We start from the raw sequence: 15000 nt of genomic DNA, 5'->3' as shown, positions 1-15000 counted from the left end.
TTACAACTAGAATATGACGATAGTCAAAGAAAGGATGTAACGCCTAGGCTTTGTCTTATCCTACGACTGAGGTGCGAGAAATAAGCTGCAAAAACACGTAAATCTGGGACAAATTAAGATTAAAAGGAATATATGTACGTAACTTTCTAATTCTCCACTCCTCACTCACGCTTCCCTCAGTTTCCGTCTCCATTCCAACACTTACTCCCCACTCATCCCTCACGCTCCCTTCCCATACCTGCCTTACCACTCCCCCACTCACTGCCAACTCATCCCTCACTCTCCGTCCCCTTACCTGCCTTACCACTTCCACACTCATTCCCCACTCACGCCCATTCTTCCCCCCTTTACAACCCTTCCCGACTCTCAAAGACATTCTTCACTCATCCCCCATTTTCCCTCCTTATACTTTCCTTCCCCACTCCCACACACACACACTCCTCATTCATCGCCCACTCTCCCTCCACTTACCACTTCCCATCTCACTCCTCACACATCCTTAACTTTTCCTCCCCTTATTTGCTTTCATTAATTTCCCACTCACTCTCCACGCTAACTCCCTTCGCCTACCTTCCCCACTAACACACTCACTCTCTCGCTCTTCCCTACAGGCACCACCACCACAACCACCACCACCACCATGCGGATGGCCTTCTGGCCGGAGGAGGTCAGGCACAGAGTTTACTGCCCTGTAGTGGGTTCACGTATTCATTGAAGCTGTTATTCCCGGGATTCGTTAGTGGCTGTGTTTTGGTTGCCGTCTGAATGTCACTCATTCGATGTCTCTCCTTTTAACATGCATACTCACTCACACATGCATTCGTACACTCGCTGGTAACAGATGGTATCAGATAAAAAACACACACACACACACACACACACACACACACACACACACACACACACACACACACACACACACACACACACACACACACACACACACCTACATCCCTTCAGAAGTATTTATTGTACTTATTGATTCACTTACACAAATCATTCACACAGGCACGAAACCTAACGCAGCTGAACGATCGTTTCTACTATATACTCTCACTCCCTCAGTCTTAATTAACTCCCACAGACGCTCGCACTCGTTGCACCCCATGCGGGTTCACTGATACTCCAAAGGATGCTCCATCTCATTCACTCATATACTCAATACCAACTTATGGTGATTGGAGAAAGTTTCGGAGACGTTCTACCGCAGGTTCTTTCTCCTACTGTCACAAGCTTAGTTTAAAGAAGTTACTTTATTTGCACCATTTACTGGTAATGGATGGGTCGAATCTACCAAAACCTGCATTACATAATACACTTAGATTTATATTGTTACACTCTAAAGTTTAAACCATTCACACCGCCAAAGCAGCATATGAGGAAGAGCCTTTCTTCATATCTCTCTACCTCCTCATTCTTTTCAGTTTATCTCAGTCTTTTCCGTTCTTCCTCTGCCTCCTCCTTCACCTGCTCCTCTACTAGCAATCTCCTAAACCCTCCACAGCCAAAGCAATATGCGATGGAGAGAATTCACTACCTCCAACTGCCTACCCATTCCTCTCCCCTTTTCTTCGTCCTTCCTGTTTCCTCAGCTGTCTCCCTCTTTCCTCCTCCCTCTTTCAGACGCTTTCCCTGCCTCCCTCTTTTCTCCCTGCCTCTAATAACATATTCTCCCAACCTTCTACAGTCGGAGTAGTATGTCAGGGGCCGCTTCTGTTACCCGTGTGCCAGCTCACCGTGTTAGGCTGCATTTTGGAACTTCACATATTCTGCGGAGACTTCACCCAAGACCTGCTGGACATAAAAATCGAAACTTTGACAGACAGCGTCGCAGAGTTGAAACTGGAAGTGATCTTGGACCTTCTCGCTAACATTACCCGTAATGTCACTCTATTTTACGCTGATATTCATACTGTCACTCGTTTTACACTGATTTTCACAATGCACTTTCTCTTACTCTAATTCTCATAATGTCACTCATTTTAAATTGATTTTCATTGTCACTGTTTAAAGCTGATATTCACACAGTCACTCTGTCTTTCGCTGATTTTCATATTGTCATTGTTTTAAGCTGATTTTCACACTGTCACTCTGTCTTTCACTGATTTTCATATTGTTCCTGTTTTACTCTCATTTTGATATAGTCACTCTGTATTACGCCGATTTTCATACTCTGTTTTATACTGTCTCTCATACCACAGCTTTATGTTATGTGATTATTTTAATCTGGCTCTCATACCCATTCTTTGTTGTGATTACTCTGGCTCCCATATCTTAGCATTGTGTTGTGTGATTCTGTTTTACACTGGGACTAATACGGTACCCTAACTTACTGCCTTGTGATTCTATTTTACTCTGGCTGTCATTAAGCAGCTTTATGTTATCCGATTTTGTTTTTCTCTGACTCTCATATCTTTGACTTATGAGATTTTGTTTTACTCTGGCGCCAATACCATACCTTCATTTTATGTGATTCTGTTTTACTCTGGTTTATATTATTTTGGTGGCAGTACTATAACTTTATTCTATTCTTACTACATGTTACTCATTCCACGTTGGTGGTGCCGGAAAGCAGGAGAAAGCAACCTCAGTCACTCTCATTCTGTTTCTCAGCTGTCTAATTTAATGGTCTACATAAAGCTATCTTCAAATTATTTCACCCTCATCCAATTCTAATTCACGGTTTACCCCAGCTGCTTCATTTCTTGCCGTCGCAGGTTACTGATGGAGTTGTTCTTCCCTAAGCCACTTCGTTCCATTTTGCTTTATACCATACGCACTTCTCACACTCGGTCACACCTCTAGTTAAAAATATATTTCAACACTATCCTTCCTGCTGCGTCTAGACCTCATCATTTCCCTCATTAACTCCACTTCTAATCTGTATACTGTCGTCTATCTCTCACCACACCTTCTCTCTATTGGCTATATCATAACATAGCTTGATCTGCCCATTCCACTGCACTACGTTTACATTAACACGTCCCAGGCCTGTCAAACTCTTTCAATGTCCTCTTTCACTTTGCTAAGTCATCTAACTCCACATACAGACCTGCAGCACTTCATCAAAGCACTTGCACCCTTTTTCGGTCCCTAGTATTCAAAGATCGATGCATGCATCAATACAGGACCGTCAGGGTCACCTTGCTTTCCTACTTCCCCATGCTTCACATTGCCCTAATATGCCTCCTCTCCTATCCTACGACTTGCTTGAGATCCCATAGTTCTGTCTGGTGCTTTGGCCAGTTTTAAATTCCTACAGCACTATATATCCTCCTACACTTGAGCGATAAAGCTTACATAGCGTTCTACTCCATGTGTTAGATGTCATCACCTCGGCTTTTCTTGTACTCGATAAACTTCTTCAATTTAATGTGAAGACTTTTTTTCAGCTTATTCTGGCAAACTGGATTCACCAAGTAGTTCAGTGTGGCGAATCTGTTTAATCTTCAGGCAAATTTGTTGTTATTTATGGTGTGGGAAACAGTCTAATCTTCCTGCTAATTTGTTTTTATATGAGGTGTGGAAAATCTTTTAAATCTTCTGAATAATTAGTTTATATTAGTGGGATGTAGAGTTCAGATAATGAAAAGACAACAACGATGTCGATGACAAAGATATTACAGTGATTCCTTAAGTACTAGAATGAGAAAGATTTATTCTCTCTCAGTCAAATCCCCCTCCAAGATTCCCCCAAACTGCTAACCTGCCTTGCCCTGGCCTGCTTTCCCCTAAATTATGCTGCCCCTCCCTGCCTTCCTCTACATTACTCTGCCCTGCATTCCTCAACATTACCCTGCCCTGCATTCCTCTTCATTACCCTGCCATGTCCTGCTCTGCCCTGTGTTCCTTCAAACATCAGGCAGGTTCTCTAATCACTAGACCTAATCGACCCTCTCCCCTTCCTCTACCACAGTCGGCACACCACCTGAGGTGATCTTGGATATCTTGCTAGAAATCTTCGGCCTTGAAAGCCTCGTGGCGGTCCTCCTGTGTTTGTTGTCGAAGCTTGGCTTTGTGAGTACGACAGATAGATATAGAAAAATTGATGAGAAAGAGAGAGAGAGAGAGAGAGAGAGAGAGAGAGAGAGAGAGAGTTATTATCTGATACTTTTTATTTTATAGTAAAAACATTGTGAAAATTTTTCTTTAAGTGTTACGCCGTGGTTGTTCTAAACTGAAAAAAAAAAAAAAAATCCATGACCTATATAACTTATCTCTAACGTGAAAAAAACATGTATAACTCCTGTGGCTCTCTCTCTCTGTCTCTGTCTGTCTGTCTGTGTGTCTGTGTGTCTGTCTGTCTGTCTGTCTCTCTCTCTCTCTCTCTCTCTCTCTCTCTCTCTCTCTCTCTCTCTCTCACACACACACACACACACACACACACACACACACACAGACACACACACACATGAAAAAAATCTGTTAGCCCTATAACTTATCTGTCCATCCTGAAAAAACGGTTCATAACCCCTATAACTCTCTTTCTCTCTCTCTCTCTCTCTCTCTCTCTCTCTCTCTCTCTCTCTCTCTCACACACACACACACACACACATATGAAAAAGATCTCTAAGCCCTATGGCTTATCTGTCCATCCTGAAAAAAAGATCCATAACTCCTATAACTCACTCACTCTCTCTCTCTCTCTCTCTCTCTCTCTCTCTCTCTCTCTCTCTCTCTCTCTCTCTCTCCCCACAGCTCCTCGAATTCATCTCATGCTTGCTTGGTGGAGTTCTTGGAATTCTTGGATAACATGGAACCCGTTGAACCGACCTGAACCAACGTGAACCGGAACCAGGACCAATCTCCATTCTGTGTGTGTGTGTGTGTGTGTGTGTGTGTGTGTGTGTGTGTGTGTGTGTGTGTGTGTGTGTGTGTGTGTGTGTGGGTGGGTGGGAGTGTGTGTGTGTGCTGCGCGCGCGAGTGTGTATGTGAATTAATCTAAAGCAGCATCTTACATTGTTTTTATTACCTGACTAATACACAGATCATAATAATTTTTTACCCAGTTCTGAATAAAGGCATTTTAACTGATAAAAAGTATCATATTAATTCATTTCCACAAGAACTATAAGGAACGGTAATGTTTAAATATATATATATATATATATATAAATCCCTTTTCAACATAACCCTTAATGGTAGTTCTTCAAGGGAACACTGCTTTGTCTTGGTGCTGAAACCTGTGCATTCCAGTTATCAAAGGAACCATACTAATCAGGTGCAACCACACTGGGAAGTTTCTTTATGTGGGATCACATGAAAAGTGTTCCCCTGACACTAAGTGCCTGAACTGGACATACGAGGCACCAACTATTTTTTTTTTTTCTAATTGTTCACTATCTTGCAGTCTACCAGGTTCTTTTCACTAGATAGGCAAGGAGTTGAGAGACGTTCCTATGACCAGTCAGCGAAGTTGCCCTGCTATATGGATGCCACCATATGAAGGGGTCCCTCACCAACACCAGCCTCTTTCTATACAACAAAGGCGAGTTCCGTCTAATCATGGTCCTTAATCATCAGCAGCGATGCAACAGATAACTTTGGCGTAGTCAGCGCTGATCCGGAGCAAGAGTTGTCAAGAATATACGAATTTTTACAATCTAGGTGCCTTTGCAAACGAAACCTTGGGATGAGCAGTCCACATGAAGAGTCAGGTCGTCTGTCCTGTTTTTCTCTCCATGGACGTTGAAAGTCAGTGTGGTGAGTCCGCAGCAACTGACAATGACGACACTACCCGACCGAATATATCATCAGTGTCGGCTGCTGCGGGTTTACCACACTGAGGCGAACGAAGTCGTTGTACAGCAAACGTAGCAGTGTTCGGAGAGACTTGGAAAAATACTGATAGATGTCCCGTGGAACAAGAAAAAAAGAACAATTTATCAGAGGAAAGTAGGAGATACAAGCAATAGAAAAACGCACTTTCTCATGCAAGGAAGAAACAACCAAAGACTAAAAACCCCAAAAGTTCTTCTTTACACGGAAAACAAAACACAACAATGCAAATTTGAAGATCCACTTATTCTGAGATGTGACTGAGGTCAGAGATAAATGAAAATACAGGATGAAGAAGGCAGTTCCGGAGCTGACCTGCTGCATAAGTGAATGACTGAGTATCGTTTACTCTAGCACTAAAGAACTGAGCAGAGAAGGGGTGAGAGTGTGCTGCCAGAAATGTTCCACGCGCTGCGATAATGGACGAAGGGTGCAATGAGACGTTTCAGAAAACACCAAAACAGCAATGGTGCAAAGATAGAGATACAACACTGCAGAGAAGAGGGATAGGTTGAAGGAGTCAGTGAGCGAGGGGATGTTCACCGCCGATAAGTCTTTGATTCAACCAGGTTTACAAGACCGGGATGTGGGGAACGACTCCAACGCCAACCATGATAGATGGACTCCACACACGGGCGAATAACACCCCTATACAAAGTCAACAACTGTCTAGTCTAGTGTAAAAGAAAACACGGTGTCGGTTTAGTACACGTAAACCCTTGGAAGAAGATTTTGCACGAGTGGTAGTATGATCTTTTTCAAGACTCGTAGAGAAAGAAAACCCAAGGATATTACGAGACAATGAAGCATTGAGCTGTGTATTGTAAAATATTAAGAGACATTCCTGTTGAAGATTGTAACGAGACAGAAGATGTAGATACAATATATATATATATATATATATATATATATATATATATATATATATATATATATATATATATATATATATATATATATATATATATATATTTACATATCTATCCAGAGAGAGAGAGAGAAAAGAGAATAAAAAAGGGTGTCAAATCAGAAAGTAGTGAGCCACAGCTTCATCACATCATGACTTAAAGAACTGAAGAAACGGACACCGAAACAAGCATTTAGGAATGTGAAGGATGGAGCCATCTGAGTGAGAGTGGACAGGGATAAAAATGCAGTTTAGAGAATCAATTATGAATAGAAGGGAGAGAGCCGGTGAGAGTACAGAGCACTAAGGAACACCACTATCGATAGTTTTAGAAGACTAACATAGGCAGTCTACAATAGCAGCTACAGAACGACCACAAAGAAAGCCTGAGATGAAGGCACAGACAGGAAAGAAACCATAAAATCGCGCTTTGGAAATCATCAAATTTTGCCAAACTCGGTCGATAGCTTTGACTATGACACGTGCAATGACAAAGGTTTCGCTACAGTCCCAAAAGGAGGATGGCCAAAAATCATACGGCAAGGTGTACATCACCAGTGGAGCATCGCTAACAGAAAAAAAAGTGTATGAAAGGACAATGCTTCAGAATCTTCCAGTTAAACATACCCTCAAACAGTTTCTAAAACAACATAATGAGGCAATTGGACGATACTGTGTGGGTTAGGAACGATCATTCCTTTTCGGAAGAGGCTGAATGAAAGCAAACTTCCAGCAAGAAGGTAAGGCACAAGTTGGCAGACATAGGTAAAAGAGTTTACCTAGACAGGGTACTAGCACAGACCAGCCAAGTGAACAAATTGGACTGTTTCGAAGCTAAGCGACAGTTGACCATATTAAAATTTTAAAGTAAGAAAACTTATAAACATGAAAATAGCGTTTCCTGGATAGCAGGGAAAAACGTAAGTAATATAAACAGGTCATATCCCAGGTAGAGCAGACAATAGATAGACAACCAATGAAACGGAGAGGCAGGCCCAAGATGAGTGAAGGGAAGAGCCAGACAAGGAGCAAAATGAAGATATGAAATGCGGAAATTCGCTGGTATTCGGAAATTTGCTGCTATTCTATGAAACAGGCTAATAAGCAATACTGTAGGACGTGATGGAAAATGACCAGAGAGGTCTTTGTGATTCAGTGGACTGACTAAGGCTGCTGCTATAGATGCATATATATATATATATATATATATATATATATATATATATATATATATATATATATATATATATATATATATATATATATATATATATATATAAAGTATGTATACTGTGTGTGTGTGTGTGTGTGTGTGTGTGTGTGTGTGTGTGTGTGTGTGTGTGTGTGTGTGTGTGTGTGTGTGATGAGTATATAAGTGTGCCTTAACACCAGTTTGAAAGGATCTGCTCCGGAATACTTATACAAGTGTTCTTCCTTCAAAAGACACACGATAAACGCCAGCAGAAGTTATTGCTCTAGTAAGCTTAATAAATACTTATGTTAATTCGGAAGCGAAAACTTACAAATTTGGTCAATTAAGAAAAAACTGATGGTGTCAGATGATTTAAAGTGAGGCGAATTATGAGGCGGTAAACTGTAGATGCTCTTTCTCTCTCTCTCTCTCTCTCTCTCTCTCTCTCTCTCTCGTCAGAATAATTTAGTAAATCACCACTGTATAGCACTATTACACTTAAACTGAATAAAGACCATGTTACAGTAGTTGCGAGAAAGTGGTCGAGTACAAGAAGGCTAATTTTCAAAAACTGAATGCAATTGTAAATAAAAGTGACTGGAATTCATCTGTTCCAACATTGGCTATTAACGAGGCATGGAAAAGCAACTGAGCAAAAAATTAATAACCAAAAAAAAACGAAGATGTGCGAAAGGATGATATGAGCAGGGCTGAATAAATTTCAAGGAATTGTGTAGGTCGAAAGAAACTAGGGGGAAGCTTGGGATGGGAGGAAACCAAATGTCTCCTCTGAAAGATGTTACCTGAGAAAAATAAATAAATAAATGTGAACTTAGTAGAATATTTTATTACAAACTGTATAAGAGTAACATTGTGACTGAAGAGCCAGTTCAGGATATGGAAATAGTGGAATCACCAAACAGCAGCAATACAACTAAAAAAAAAAAAAAAAAAAAAAAAAACTCTTATGAGGAATGAACATGGATAAAGCAGGAGGTGAGGACGATCGCACCAATGATCTCATTAAAGATACATGTGACTTTGGAGATGAAGACTTTTTACAATATGCTTAAAGTAAAATTCAAGAAAAAATATGATTTAGTTCTGCTATACAGTAGATGCAGACCAGCCAAGTGAACTAAATGGGCTGTTTCTTAGCTATGACACAGTTGGACATATTAAAGTTTTTAACAAAGTAACAAAGAAAACTTTTAAACATGAAAAGAGAGTTTCCTGGATAGCGGGAGAAAAAAGTATGTAATATAAATAGGTCATGTCCCAGGCAGACAACAGACGGACAACCAGGGCAACGGAGAGGCAAGCCTGAGATGAGTGAGAGAAAGAGCCAGACAAGGAGCAAAACAGAGATATGAAATGTGGAAATTTGCTGGTAATCGATGGACCAGACTAATAGCTAAACTGTAGGACGGGATGGAAAATCATGAGAGGTCTTCGCCTTCAAGTGGACTGACTCGGCCGCTGTTATGAATGTATATTTTGTGTGTGTGTGTGTGTGTGTGTGTGTGTGTGTGTGTGTGCGAATGCATTAATGGTCTCTAATGTGTATCTAACCGTGCCTAAGTCGGCGGCCACACTTGCTCCAAAAAAGTGACCGACAAGAGGGAAACGAGGCTCAGGGGTCCGTCCATCGTTAAGACTCAGATACTGCAGCGGCTCTGACCCGGTGCGTCGCTTCGTCTTGCCGATCACCTTTTTCAAACAAGTGTGGCCGCATTTAACACCAGCTTGCAGGCATCTGCTCCGTGTACTTAAACATGTGTTCTTCCTTCCACACGCATACCGTAGGCAAATGATTCACGCCACACCAGCAGATGCTTATTAACTTCATTACCTTAAGAAATATGTTCCTAAATTCACCAGCCGTATCTTACCATTCAGCCAATTACAGGAATAATTGACAGCGTCGGATGTACTAATATGTAGGGAATTATTAGTAAGAAGAGTATATCTTAGAAAAAGTGAGGTATAGATGAAAAACTAAATGATAAGAGCGAGTTCATGTGTGTGGGAGGAGGAGGAGGAGCGAATAAAGGTCACAGGTTGTTGGAGTTGCTACTGATCAGAAGACTCTAAGTAATAAATAATAATAATAATAATAATAATAATAATAACAATAATAATATTAATAAAAATGATAACAATAATAATAACATAAAACAAAAAATAATAATGCACGTCATCATCTCCATCTCCGTATCATAGTAGTAGTAGTAGTAGTAATAATAATAATAATAATAATAATAATAATAATTATTATTATTATTATTATTATTATTATTATTATTATTATCATTATTATTATTATTATTATTATTATTATGATTATTATTATTATTATTATTATTTTTATTATTATTATCATTATTATTATTACGATACTGCTACTACTACTACTACTACTAATAATAATAATAATAATAATACTAATAATAATAACGAAGACAACTGTAGTCGAGTGTCACAAATCTTCTAAAGCACTCAGGTGTGGTGTTCCTCAGGGTACTGGTCCTTCACTGAGTCTCTCTCCTATTCATCAAGTATCAAAAAGTCGTCTTTACATCCTTCCCTCTTTACATTTTGAAACAATAAACCTATAAACAAATTTACAGTTATCCCACTTAATTATACATGGCCAGTATTTTAATCGGTACAACATGAAGACAAAACTTTATGCCAAATACAAGGAAAACAATTTAGCTTGAAATATTCGAAAAAAAAAAAAAACACTATAAGCAACATTCAAAGTGAAATCACCTGTCACCTGTGTAATGAAACCACCTGTCGCCGTTGTAATTATACGATTCTGATTAACTATATTTATTACCTTATTACATACTGTGAACTCACACTCCTATCACACTTACAGGCGTACAATAAATGGCGAAAATATTAGGGTGGAAGTACTGATGGATGGATTAGGTGAGACGAGGTATTTTATTATATTTTTCCTCATAACAGTCTTTATTTTTCTACTTTAGCTGGGAAATCTGCCAGTACAGAGGTTAATGAATGCAAGATCTGACCCATGTATCTCCAAAGGGATATAAAATCGTCTGGAGATACCCCTAACAAAACAAGAAAAATATCTTTCTGAGACTATTATGTCCTACCATGTAGTTTCATTAACCTTATCTCTCTCTCTCTCTCTCTCTCTCTCTCTCTCTCTCTCTCTCTCTCTCTCTCTCTCTCACTCTCTCTCTCTCTCTCTCTCTCTCTCTCTTTCCACTACCCATCTTCCCCTCCAGTCTCTCACCGTCTTTCCTCCTTCCCTCCATCCCGCCTCTTCTCACTCTCCCTAATTATCTCCCTTCCTCTCTCAAGGTCCTTGCATGCTATACTCCCCCTTTCCCTCCCTCCTCCTCTCTCTCACCGCACCCCCTTAACTCACTGCCTCCCTTCTGCGTCCCCACTTTCCTCTTCTCTCTTTCCGTCTTCCCCCCATCCTCCCCCCACTACCTCACCTTTACTTCTGCACATTCCCCCTTCCATCTCCCCTTACATTCTCCTCGGTCTGATCTCCCTATAAAAGACGGAATCCACACCTCTCCTCTTCACTCCACTCACCTTCTCTTCCACAGCGAAGAATCAGGTAACCTCATTCATAAAGTTAATTCAGATACAACCCATTTTATACGTGCTACCACTTAACATTTCTTCACCTTTGGGCACTTCTTGTGGTGAAACAATGTAAAAATCTCTTTTACGACTGGTTACCCTTTCACAACTACTAAGTCTTTTCTGTTAAGTACGCGGTAAAATCATCTGATATTCTTTACTTATGGGATAAACTCTGCTACAGAATTGGCTAAAATCCTTGATTAACTCAGAGAAAACCGACAGCTTTCACATCCTACAGCAAAATAAGTTACTATTATTGTGTACATATGCAGCATAAAATCTCGGTGAGACTTTGCCAGTAACTCACTAAGCATCTATAGCCATAATTTTATTACAATATTCCCTCTTAGTAATATATAGAAAAATTCGCCTGATGAATTAAAGCTAAGAGGATTTCATTTCTTGTATAAACTGGCTTTTTTTTTCTCTGACTATCTTTTAGCAGGGAAATAGCATTATCGAAGGAATTTAAAAAACATACCGGAAGTTGTTTGATCCTTGGTTCTCTTGGCATTGATTTCTCTCCAACTTGGCCTAAAATTGTCATGTCTCCATCGTGAATTATGATTTGCAATAACGGGTTAACACTAGAATAGGAAGATAGTCAAAGAAAGGATGTAACGACGTAGCTTTGTCCTATTCTACCAATGAGCTGCATGAAATAAGCTGCAAAAAGATGTAAATCAGGGACAAATTAAGGTTAAAAGGAATATAAACAGGTAACTTTACCAATTCTTCACTCCTCGCTCACGCTTCCCTCAGTTTCCGTCTCCATTCCAACACTCACTGCCCACTCATCCCTCACCTCCCTTCCCATACCTGCCTTACCACTTCCCCATTCGCTGCCCACTTATCCTTCACTCTCCGTCCAATTACCTGCCTTGCCAATTCCACACTCATTCCTCACTCATGCCCCGCTCTTCCCAACCCCACCCCCTTTACATTCCTTCCCTACTCTCAGAGACATTCCTCACTCATCTCACATTTTACCTCCTTTTACATTCCTTTCTCACTCCCACACACACACACTCTCCACTCATCGCCAACTCTCCCCCCACCTACCACTTCCCACCTCACTCCTGACACATCCTTCACTCTCCCTTCCCTTATTTGCTTTCAGTAATTTCCCACTCACTCTCCACGCTACCTCCCGTCACCTACCTACCCCACTCCCACAGTCACTCTCTCCCTCTCCCCTACAGGCACCACCACCACCACCACCACAACCACCAACATGCGGATGGCCCTTCTCAGCCTCTTCGTCATGGGTCTTCTGGCCGGAGGAAGTCTGGCACAGCTTCTGCCCTGCAGCGGGTCCAACGTCTTCCTTGACGTTGTTGTTCCTCCGCTTGGTTAGTGGCTGTGTTTTGGTTGTCGTCTGAATGTCAATCTCATTTGCTGGTTCTCCTTCTAACATGCATATTCAGTCTCACATTCATTGGCATACTCCCTGGTATGAGAAGGTATCATATATAAAACACACACACACACACACACACACACACACACACACACACACACACACACACACACACACACACACATCCATTCAGCAGTATTTATTGTATTTACTGATTCACTTACACATATTCAAACAGATAAGAAACCTAACGCAGCTGAAAGAACGTTTCTACTATATATTCTCACTCCCTCAGTCTTAACTGACTCCCACAGACACTCGCACTCGCTTCATCTCATGCAGGTTCACTCATACTCAAAGGATGTTTCATCTCACTCACTCATTTACTCAATACCCACTTATGGAGATTGGTGAAAGAAGTTTCCAGGACTTTCTTACTCAGGTTCTTTCTCCTACTGTCACAGGCTTACTATAAAGAAGTTGCTTTATTTGCATTATTTTTACTACTAATGAATGGGTCGAATCTACCAAAACTTCGATCAGATAATAGACTTAGATTTGTAATCTTATTCTCAAAAGTCTAAAAAATTCACAAAGCCAATCAGCATATTAGGATAAGCCTTTCTTCCTCTCTCTCTTCCTCCTCGTTCTTTTCAGTTTATCTCAGTCTTTTCCGTTCTGCCTTTGCCTCCTCCTACACCTGCAACTCTACTAACATTCTCCGTAACCCTCCACAGCCAAAGCCATATGTGAAGGATTCACTACCTCCAACTGGCTACCAACTCCTCTCCCTTTTTCACCGTCCTTCCTGTTTCCTCCCCTGTCTCCCTCTTCTCTCTTCCGTTTTTCAGATGCCTTCTCTGCCTCCCTCTTTTCTCCCCGCCTCTAATAACCCCATTCTCCGAACCCTCTACAGTCGACGTAACATGTCAGGGGCCGCTCCTGTTACCCGCGTGCGAGATCAACTTGTTGGGCTGCGTCCTGGAACTTGACATACTCTGTGGAGGCCTCACCGAAGCCCTGCTGACAACGATCAAGGAAATTTTGACAGAGTGCGTCGCAGAGTTGGAACTTGAGGTGAACTTGGACCTTCTCGCTAACATTACCGGTAATGTCACTCTCACGCTGATTTTTATACTGTTACACGTTTTACACTGATTTTCACAATGTCACTCTTTCATCCTGAATTGCATAATGTCACTCATTTTAAGGTGATTTTCATATTGTCACTGTTTTAAGCTGATTTTCAGACTGTCACTCTGTCTTCCGCTTATTTTCATATTGTTCCTGTTTTTGCTCATTTTGATATAGTCACTCTGTGTTACGTTGATTTTCTTACTCTGTTTTACCCTGTCTCTCATGCCACAGCTTTATGTTATGTGATTGTTTTAATCTGGCTCTCATGCCCATTCTTTATGTTATGTGATTAATCTGGCTCCCATACCTTAGTTTTATATTGTGTGATTCTGTTTTACACTGGATCTCATACCCTAACTTAATGCTATGTGATTCTATTACACTCTGGCTCTCATACCTGAGCATTATGTTATGCGATTCTGTTTTTCTCTGAATCTCATATCGTCGATTTAAAGACTTTTGTTTTACTCTGGCACCAATACCATACCTTTATTTTTTGTGATTCTGTTTTACTGTTTTATATTATTTTGGTGCCAGTACTATGACTTTATTCTATTCTCACCACATGTTACTCATTCCAGGTTGGTGGTGCCGGAAAGCAAGAGAAAGCAACCTCTGTCACTCTCATTCTTTTCCTCAGCAGTCTAATTAAATGGTCTCTCTTTCAAACTATCTTAAAACTCCTACACACTCATCCTCCTCTTATTCACGATTTACCCCAGCTGCTTCACTTCTTCCTCTGACAGAAGACTGGCAGAGTCGTTTTCCCCTGAGCCACTTTATTTCAATTTGCTTCATACCAAACACGCTTCCCACACTCCTGGATTGTCACACCCCCAGTTATAAAACTTTTTTATCACTATCCTTCCTTCATTCGCCTAGATCTCATTATTTCCCTCATTAACTCCACTTCTAATCTGTATACTGTCATCAATCTCCCACCACACCTTCTCTCTACCGGCTTTACCATAACTTAGCCTGATCTGC

At 40.8% G+C, this 15000-nt stretch overlaps 1 protein-coding gene and 1 long non-coding RNA gene across 2 annotated transcripts in view; both read left to right on the top strand.

The window, feature by feature from the left end:
• The window catches only part of LOC145416090 (uncharacterized), a 39327-nt gene that overhangs the window by 16940 nt on the left and 7387 nt on the right, over positions 1–15000 (top strand). The window contains exons 2-3 of the mRNA XM_080285181.1: positions 12719–12868; positions 13793–13984. Coding sequence (XP_080141307.1) covers positions 12751–12868; positions 13793–13984 — 310 coding nt within the window. The 5' untranslated portion in view covers positions 12719–12750. The remainder of the gene's footprint in view (positions 1–12718; positions 12869–13792; positions 13985–15000) is intronic.
• LOC145415935 (uncharacterized) lies at positions 1785–4740 on the top strand. Its single transcript, XR_013900183.1, has 3 exons — positions 1785–1879; positions 3917–4017; positions 4699–4740. It is a non-coding gene; the product is annotated as an uncharacterized LOC145415935 (long non-coding RNA).

This window comes from Coenobita brevimanus, chromosome 104, assembly GCF_032717465.1.
Source record: "Coenobita brevimanus isolate Jiangsu-jjx chromosome 104, ASM3271746v2, whole genome shotgun sequence".
NCBI classification, from domain to species: domain Eukaryota; kingdom Metazoa; phylum Arthropoda; class Malacostraca; order Decapoda; family Coenobitidae; genus Coenobita; species Coenobita brevimanus.
The sequence above is the reverse complement of the archived record's forward strand: the minus strand, read 5'-3'. Positions and strand labels throughout refer to the sequence as shown.